This window comes from Numida meleagris, chromosome 1, assembly GCF_002078875.1.
Source record: "Numida meleagris isolate 19003 breed g44 Domestic line chromosome 1, NumMel1.0, whole genome shotgun sequence".
Classification (NCBI taxonomy): domain Eukaryota; kingdom Metazoa; phylum Chordata; class Aves; order Galliformes; family Numididae; genus Numida; species Numida meleagris.
This window is the reverse complement of record NC_034409.1, coordinates 157549290-157559221: the sequence shown is the minus strand read 5'-3', so window position 1 is coordinate 157559221 and position 9932 is coordinate 157549290. Positions and strand designations below refer to the sequence as shown.

Genomic DNA, 9932 nt, shown 5'->3' with positions numbered 1-9932 from the left:
CCATGACTTCATTCATTGTGGTTCCTAAAGAAGGAAACAAGCAGTGTGTTGCTGAATCAGTCAGTGTAAGTATGTTGTTCTGACTAAATGTATAGACCTTTGTACATTTTGCTTTCACAACACAGTACAAGTTTGTGGGATTTTTTTTGTGTATGTGAAAAAAACAATTATCTTTATGTGGTTGCCTCCTTTTCTTTTTTGTTTTTCTCTTGGGGGCTTAACACCACATGGTGGACAGTAATTATGCATGGTCTTTATCAATAATGTAGAAGTAACTTCTTATTGAAGATAGCTTAAGTGTCCTAGGAGTACAAGATCATGCAGTAAAAGCACAATCCTATGCCATTCCCTGTGGTAAATAATACTACTGAAAAAAAGTTTTAAAAAAAAATTCAAAAGTACATAAACTGTAAACAGAATCCAAACTTACTCTCTCCAAAAGAAAAAAAAAACCTGTAAAACAGCATTACAAAAAATACAAAGTAATACCTATAAAACTGAAAAATACTCTTTTAAGAATTTCTTTGCTAAACACTAAGAAGGATATAATAGGAGGACTGCTTCAAATGCAATGCCTCCTATTACATTATGTTGGCCCAAGACATCGGAGGCAGATATTTGTAGTACATCAGTAGAGGCTGAACCTTCCCACCAATATGCCATTACATGTTGTTGCTGTGTGACAGATGGCAGCAGAGGGCTAATCTGACAAAATGGCATCTGACATGGAAGTATGTATGAAGCAAAGATGTGTCACTGAATTCCTCCATGTAGAAAAAAATTGTACTCATTGACTTTCACTGATGCTTGCTCAATGTTTATAGAGACCAAACAGTGGATGTGAGCACAGTAAGGCATTGGGTGGTACATTTAAGGGGTGGTGAGAGAGACAGGGGGTCACCTCTTCTGCATAGCTAACAGTGGTAAATACACTGAAAAATAGTATTTTGTGGCTGAGAATTATCTCTACGAGATATGTTATTGTGGCCTTTGCATCTGTTGTAGTTTCACTGGAAATAAATAAGAGGCGTCACTTCTGCAGCTACATTTGTACCTGTTACACAATAACTAAACAGTGAATTGCAGTCGAAAAAAGTAAATAAGTATTTCTCCTATTCATACAAAACTGGATTTTTATTTTCATGTGACTAAAAATATTTAATCTCACTTTGAATTAATTTAAATATCAGGTGAAAGCACAAATGTTTTTATAACGTATATCTTTTGCAGTGTCGCACATGGAAATAAATCTAGTATCTTCTGCTACATCTTTATTAGTTATGCTCTTTTTCGTGGGGGGAGAGAGGTAAGAAGGATGGTAGAAGTGTCAGAGTAGTTAGTCTGAAATGTAATCAATTGTCTATTGTTCTTTTTGATTGTCTTTGCAAATTGGTAACATGACTTTTTTAGTCATTTCAGCCTATGGATAATTTGCAAGCTATCTGCAACTAATAATTTTATAAGAATTTGATACTCACAATTCATTATTCTCAGTTATTGAAATCACTTGGTGTTGTTTCTGGTCTTCATATGCATTTGGCAGATTTAAACTTTTTTAATGAACACATTTGAGTCATATATGCACATTTCACAGAAAATTAGAATTTCTTGAAAGAACGTGAATGCAAAACAGAACTGTCTGGTGTGGGTTGTAGTAGGCATGTGGTGGTCTTCACTACAGTGGGTATAAACTAGGAACCCTCAACTGCCTTAGGTTCAGTATACCGTTTTATGGTACTGAGGCACCTCTCCAGAAAACATTCAAAGCAACAGAAAGGGAAGAGAACAATAATCTGTCTGTGGAATGCTGCATTGAATGAAAAGAAGGCAGAAGATGACTTTCATCATGTGATATTAGTGAAATTCTAGCTTTTTTAAAATAAAAAAAAAACACATTTATTTTAATGTAACAAAGAGTCACCAAAAACAGTTCTCAGATTTGTCTATAAGAAAGGTTTGAGCTCTTTCTAGTTGGTCCTCTACAATACAAAGATGGAAGAGGACTCTTTATCAGATTTCTCAATCATCTGTTAAATCAGTAATTTTATATAGTATCCTTTGAGTACAGATTCTAACCCTCCCCCATGTGAGGCTTATTTTATCTTTTCCTAAAAAATGAAGAAGGGATGTTCATTTATTATAACTATGGTAAGCAATTCCTACTTCGTATTGTATTGTATTGTATTGTATTGTATTACGCATTTATTTTAGGGCTGATTCACAGTACAGATTTCATTCTAATTTCATTTCTAAGTAGAGGCAAACAGACACTGAAAAGTCATTAGGGCATGAGAAAATGTTATATTAGTTTTCCTTTTGACTTGGACTATGTGCAAGGAGATAGTAAACACATAAAAGGAGACATTCTTAAAACTCAAATCACTAATAAATATTGTTATAAGTATATATTTAGACAAAAGAAGAAACAGTTATAATTCCCATACAGTACTTACCCATTTTAACATTATCACATGGTTGTACAAACAGGATTATAACAAGCAAAATAAAGCACTTTATTCAATGAATAAATAATCAAAAGCATTGGTGAGGGTAGTATTAAGAATATGCTGCTTCATACATTTTAAAATACATCAAACAACAAAATCAATAATCCCAAAATTCCATTAAATAATACTGAGTAATTATGTGACTGATAATATTTAAGTATATATATATAACCTATATATATATGTGTGTATATAATCATATCATTATGAATAATTAAGGTATCTATTTACATGCCATGCAATATTAGAATGTGTTGCAATACCTAGGCACAACAGGTTGATTTAAAAATGGTCAAAAAAAAAAAAAAAAGAAAGAAAGAAAGAAAGAAAGAAAGAAAAAAAGAAAAGAAAAAGAAAAATATCATGGTGTTTAAGATAAGGGACATTTCTTTCCTTCAATTCTTTCTTTTTCTAATACACAATGAGAAATGGAGATCCTTTCTGGTAGTGAAAGACACACATTCATTATTGGACAATTAAGTAGCAGTGTAAAACTTAAAGCTTTAGGTAGAGACATGAACTGCTGTAGTTAGAGAAAGCATTCATGCTTTAAAACTTAACATATGGCATGCATGTCTGTGATATTATTTTCACTGTGGACCCAGTCTTGTGAAATGCTGAGCTTCTACAAAAGGATGATTGGTGCTATGTTTTAGAGAAATTAAGTGCACTAATTTTCTCAGAGAGCTGCACAGTATTTTGCAGGATAAGGATACATATCGGCACATAAATTCTACTAGTCTTCAACGAAGTAATGTGTCTACATGAAATAAAGGCTTCTAATTCTGCATTTATTAACATTCATTTCAGTTTATGAATAAACGACATTGAGTTTTTTAAATTTGGAGATTACAAATATGCTTCTTTTCAAGCATTTGCTAATCCATTGCATACTAAAGGATGTGCTATTTTTGTTAGTAAATATGGGCCAGGGCCTGACATTTTTCTTCACAAGAGGTTCATGGTAGCTTGAAAAGTCAGAATCTGTTTCTTTATGTTATGATTTTACAATGACTTATTGGTTGAAAACAAAATATAAAATGATATCTCACAAGAAAGAAAAGGTTTTATCATATAAATAGCTGTGTTACATGAAGCAATATACAGAAGTCAAACTGAAAAAAAAAAGCAATCTTCTCAGCTAATGTGTGAAAAAAAAGACACCTTCCACTTTTACAAAGGAAGCATCTACCAATGAAAATTTTTGGAACAAGAGGAAGTATCAAAGGAGGTGGGGTGTTATGGGATAATTATATTTGATGGGTGTGTTCACTTAAGTGATCAGCAGTGAAAGTTAAAAATCTAATATTAATTTATTTGGAGCTTGACTTTCCACTATATTTAACTGATTTACATCTCCGAGTCATATTGTATCATGTTTTCTACAGAGTAAAACACAATGCACAGCTCCAGAATTGGTTTCCATTTTGGAGATTTTCTTCACAGAAGAAAGGACTGCAAGCATATAAATTAAATAAAATTGAAGTTTTGAAACACAATTATGTCTAACTGTATTAAACAAGACATAATCGAGCATTTAGAGATGATGTTAGTTTCTTTCACTATCTGAACTGGCACACGTGAGCACACATGCTCAAGAGAACTTTTACTGTTTATCTTACTCAGGCCAAGGCTACATGTCATAAGGAAGATTTATCATCTAAATCAGGTAAATATTTTGTGGTCACAGCAAATTAGTTTTACCACAGACTACTTGTTCTTTTGTCTGAACTGGATATGATACCACTGCAGTGCTCTCATGTCATTAGGAATACTTTTGTAACCTATTTTTGAGGTATCCCAAACTACTGCCTAAAGCTATTAGACACTACCCATATGCCTTTTGTCATATCATGAGTCCCGTGGGTCCAATGACATTGCCTGTTGTCATGTGCCATGATTCTCACTGTGTCCTATTTCACAAAAGCCACAAGTGCCTCCCCCTTTTCCAAAACGTCTCAAGATAAACTTCTCTTTATTGTGTGCAGCCTTTGCATGTTTCTTTGCTTTCTCATGTCAGCTTCTTTAGCATTTATCACAGGAGTACTTTCCTCTCACACAGATATCTATTTCTTGTCTGTGTCACTTACGTATTCAATTTTTGAGTTTCTTTATTAGACTTGTCTAATCTATACTCAAGTCCTAATTATTCTTTCTGATCATTATTCCTGTCTATAACTTGCTAAAAGGTAACCATCACACTGGATAAATAATGTGAGTATCATTGTCTCCATATCCATTAAAATTGATGGTCTCCTTTACATGCTCATTACTTCTGCTTCATGTACATTTCCGTCTTTCAGGACAATTGCTTGGGGAAAGCGTTCTCTTTAATAAGAGTTTTGCAGAGATACAGATTAAGGATTAACTACATTGAACTTTCTATTTGGACAAAGAGCTTTGGTCAGCGACAATAAAAATAAAGGAACATTGAAAAAAACTTTGGTTTATCTTTTTAGTAGTCCTTTCAAATGTGTACATTAAATAATAATAATAAATAAATGGTACCCAGTCTTCCTAGATGAAGAAACAAAGCTAGAACTGTCATGAGAAAGGCATCCATATCATGCCAGGTTACCAATAATTTTAAGTGATATTTCACTTCAAAGATATGTAGTAAATGTCAGTAAGGTTCAGCCACCTTCTAATTCTGTCCAGTGGGATTAGCTTTTTATTTTTAAAGCCTTTCATCTGGAATATCACTAAATTCCTATCAAGATTTAACTTTTCTTTACATATATATATTCTTATTTTTTTCTGTGAGTTTTACACAGCAGTACTAGTATTGCTGATTGACCAAAAGGAGGGAATACATTCCGAATACAGGCTTAGGGCCAATTCCAGGTGCTGTGAAACCCTCTGGTTTACAGATGGGATTGAGTCCTCAATGCTAGATGTATTTATTTCTTTATATCTTGCATGTTTGTTTTATGTTTTTATGTTTTTTGTTTCTTTTGTTGTTTAGTTTCTTTTGTTATTTTAATATGATAAGTACTTTAAAGGCTTTAATGATTTAGAACTATATAAAAAAAAATAAAGAAAAGAAGACGAGAAAAAATCTACCTGCAATAAATTTTAATCATATTTATTTGTGCTCTTCCTGCACAGGTTCATGACAGCACAAAGTATTGAAGGAAGAGACAGAATATAATTCTCTTTCAGTGGCATTAGTAACATCAGTGTGAGTTCTTACTTGTGAAGAAGGAACTTTCTGTCCTTCACAGATTTCTTTTTCAAATACAGTCTGTTTTAAAAGGCACTTAAAATTTAAAATACTTGGTGTTATTTGTGTTTGCAAATAATTACTGTATTTCTGTTTTTATTATAGAATTTGATGCATCTCTACTTGGAAACTCAGCATGTTCAAAAATAGGTTGCTTTTATTTACTTCTTTTTCAAGGTTGCTTGTTCTGCTGCAACAGAATTGGTTATATAATCTTGCAGACTTTCTTGTAAGAAAGTATTTGCTGTATTTTGATAATACTTTTTTTTCTGTTCTCAAAAGAAACACTGAAGTGTGGTAAGTGCTAAGTTTTCCATATGCTAGCTGCACTATTACAAAGACTCGTGCAAGTACGCTTATTACATGTGTCTAAGTATATCTAACGAATCTGGACCAGATTCTGCCATCTTTGTGCTGTGTAACACTAAATGCTATTCAAAGAACTCCTTTTAAATAAACTCCTACTTACTATAGGAATGACAGAATACGGCCCTCAGCATTTATCATTTGTGTATATTCCATTCTAATACATATCTATAAGAACAAAATGGACCATGATATGCTAAAATAAAAACCTGGAAATTCAGAATTAAACAAACAAATAACAAAAGAATGAAATTAACAGGAATAGAATCCCTTAGGCATCTGCCCAAGAACTAACACAACACAATCAGGAATTCAGAACATTTATTGCAAGAGCTGAATAAGTAAATAACGTTGAACTGGCAAAGCAGTAACAAGGATAACTGGTTAGATATTTATTCTGTCAAAGTCATCAAACACCCCTCACAAACTGACATAAGTACTGCAATAAGCAATGCACCCCTAACCCATTTAATGCCTTTTATATTATGGAGGAAGAAAATAATGTGAACTACTATATACAAAAGAATAAAGAAGAAAAAAATTTGTGTTTGTGGTAAGAATAAAATCACCTTCAAGTTATCTAACTGTTATTTTAAGATTGATGTTTCACTGTGGCATAAGTAACTTCTGCTTTTTTTTCTGTAAGGACATTTTTTTTTTAATTTTTGCATGCTACTTATTTGTGTAAATAATCTGTCATGCTTTAACAAAAACAATCTAAGAATGTTTGGATTTGGATTTGCTTTGCGTGCAACTTAGATCTTATTAACATTAGTAGTCACTCTGCTGGTTTGACGGAGGTGACATGATACTGGTACCTGCCAGGCATTGACCAACTATGATAACAAACAGTTAAACAGCAATAACTAGAGATTTAACCCTTTATTTCCCCCAACTAGCCTACCAGGAGAATGCTCTGTTACATCATGAAGGCACAACACATTAAATATTCTCTGGCTATGGTCTAAAAACACTTGTGTTACTACAACATTAACGCAGATGAAGATCCACACAAATGCTGCTGTTTCAGCAATACAGACTGTCTTAGGTATAGACACACACTTGCCCAACTGGAAAAATATGATTATTGTATTTTATTCCTTTATAATTTCCTTCATAAATTCCAGCTGAGATCAATGTCAGCTGCCACTCATTAAATTCCAGACTGCAGCTAACTTGATCAAGGATTCCAAATTAGCAGCTTTCACCCTTACCCATTGTATCAACAAAAATCTAAATACTCCTTTGTTTTGCAGTTTCCCTGTTTTATGAAACAGAATGGAAGTTAAAAGAAAAAAAAAGTTGCAATTTGTGAAAGCCCTTACATATATCCTTTCACTGCTTAATATTTGGAAAAAAATATCTACCTTAATGCCAGCATCATTTACTACTACTAGAAAGAAAAAAACATTTTTTTTTCTTGTTCTCCTTTCTACCAGCAACCTTCTCTCCCACCTCATCAATCCTTTTTTTTTTTTTTTTCCTTTTAACACAAGTGTTTTGAGTTCCTTGGAACATTGTGTGTCAGACAGATTACTAACACAGAAACACCATCACTGAAAATGAAAGCAAAACAACAGGAAGCAAATGAAAAAAAGTAAAAAGCAACTCTGAAACACAGAAATATGCTACCGTATCTTTTCAAGTGAACGTTATAAGTACACAAATTTTGTAAGTAATAATTGTTTCTATTTACAAGTATTTGAACACTGATTGACTTATAAGTGTCCACTAGGATTGTTAATAGCACAATAGGTTTAATGTTTACAGTTTCAGTTGTTTTGTTTGCAATATGATCTCAAGTATAATGGTCCCAGCATAGATCAATGACAACAAAAGCACAATTTTCTAACTGGATATTCTTTTCAATCATTGCAATCCAATGAACTTTCTTGCTCTCCCACTCTCCAAATGCATCTTCTGTTGTTCATAGCAGCAGTCCAGGGTCAAAAAACAAACAAACAAAAAAAGAATATTCTCAAACTGGAGAGATTGCTGCAGAGTTTAATCATGTCTATTTAACAAAACCACACAACTAGTAGAAACTCTCTTTCATCTTGCAGGACACCATACCTTCCACGGTGCTAACATAAAGATATGCATCTCTCTGCTAGGTGAAACATAGTTCTAGAGGTCTACCCAGTACATAAAGCTCTGACACACACACACAGTATTAGCAAGTCTAAGTAGGCTAAAGTCATTGGTCCAAAGTAACCATTTCTTATAGCTGGTGCTCCTTTGGACTCTCAGCAGCTCCTGAGGCCTGTTTATAAGACTTCAAGTTGGCCAGAGGAATGTCAGTCATGTGATTGCCAGTGTTGAAATGGCCCTCACTGGAACCATACTGCTTTCGATCACTGAACTGGTTTCTGTTGCTATCTTCTTTCCAGGTCCTGGTCAATGTGTGTCCATTAACTAATTTGTCCTTCTTAACCCATTCTTTCTGAGGTGCAAAGGTAGACATAGGAGACTTTGGCTGTTGGTATGGACCCAGGCTGGGAGGCATCCAACAGTTATCTGAATGACCCAAAACCAGGCATTCTTGAGTACACATCTCTGTAGCTTCAGCTAATCCTCTTGGCCCAAGAGGCCCATCTGTAGAAGAAGAAGAAGAAAAAAAAAAAACAAACAAAAATAACAACAACAAAACAGAAAGAAGAAAGAGGGAGAGGGGAAAAAATGACATATTAGATTGTGAAATTTGACATTACACGTATACATATACTTCATGAGAAAACTCACTATGATTCTGAAAAAAATATTGTGTCTTTCAGAAAACCTGTTATGTTCATAGTAAATCCATAGTAAACACACATTCTCATTGTGTTGGAGCAGTTACTTTGTAGGCCATGTACTCTCTGGACATGCAGTCTCTAAATGTATGCATACAGAGTTTTCAAAAGATGATTCAATTAGCTTTAAGTTATCAGTCTAATGTTATACTCTGAATAAACTTAACTCTTCAGTCACACTGAGAATAGAGCTAGGTAGGTGAAAATGTCACTCTTGCAGATGCTGAGTGAGAATTTACACTCCTTGTAAAGGTTTATAGTCTGGATGCCTTCTGTTTTGCTTTCAACTCACCTTATGCCTTTAGTGCTTTGGCAACTTAACAGCATACTGCAGTCTAAGATACATTTTTGCTATCTGAAAATGGGCATGCCCAAAGGAATTATCTGAATGCTGGAAGATTCTAAATTCGTACTATTTTACAAACACAGGATGGTATATAGTTCTAGACATCTACCCAGTAAATAAAGCTCTGATACACACTCCCAAAAAGTAGGAGAGAAGTTAAACTTTTCAGGATTTAATAGGAAAACATTATATATTAAATAAATATTGCAAAAACTTCATCGTGTTGCAACAGAAAACAGAGCAAAAAATGTAATCTTTGTGACCATTAGCACACATCTCAGCAACCATAAAAATCAAGGGGTAAATAAAAAAGGAAGGTTATATAAATCTTGTTAATCATAAGGAATTGTTCTCATAAATATTTGTAAGTTGGAAATACGAGAGCACAGGAGACTGAAATTAAGACTAGTAATGCACTATGCATATTAAATATCTGCATCATTTTCCACACACCACTGAGGACACAGCTGGCCAGCTGCAGGCATCTTGCAGTCTAGCAAACAGGTCACCCATGTCTTCAGTAGCACTAAATTCCTCTTTGTCATACTGTATTCCTAAATGACCGAACTTGCTCATCTAATCAGGCTGGATTTATGAGGACAGACAAGCCAGTAAAAAATGTAGAGAAGCAACTTCATGTGTCTTTGTGAGACATTTCTCAATATCTGAAATATATTTTGCTAAATGTGTTGTAATTT

General features: G+C 33.7%; 1 protein-coding gene across 1 annotated transcript in view; it reads right to left on the bottom strand.

The window, feature by feature from the left end:
• Nucleotides 6426-9932, bottom strand: part of LOC110402071 (protocadherin-9-like) — a 386553-nt gene continuing 383046 nt past the window's right edge. The window contains exon 3 of the mRNA XM_021403782.1: nt 6426-8691. Within this exon, the coding sequence (XP_021259457.1) occupies nt 8318-8691 (374 nt within the window). The 3' untranslated portion in view covers nt 6426-8317. The remainder of the gene's footprint in view (nt 8692-9932) is intronic.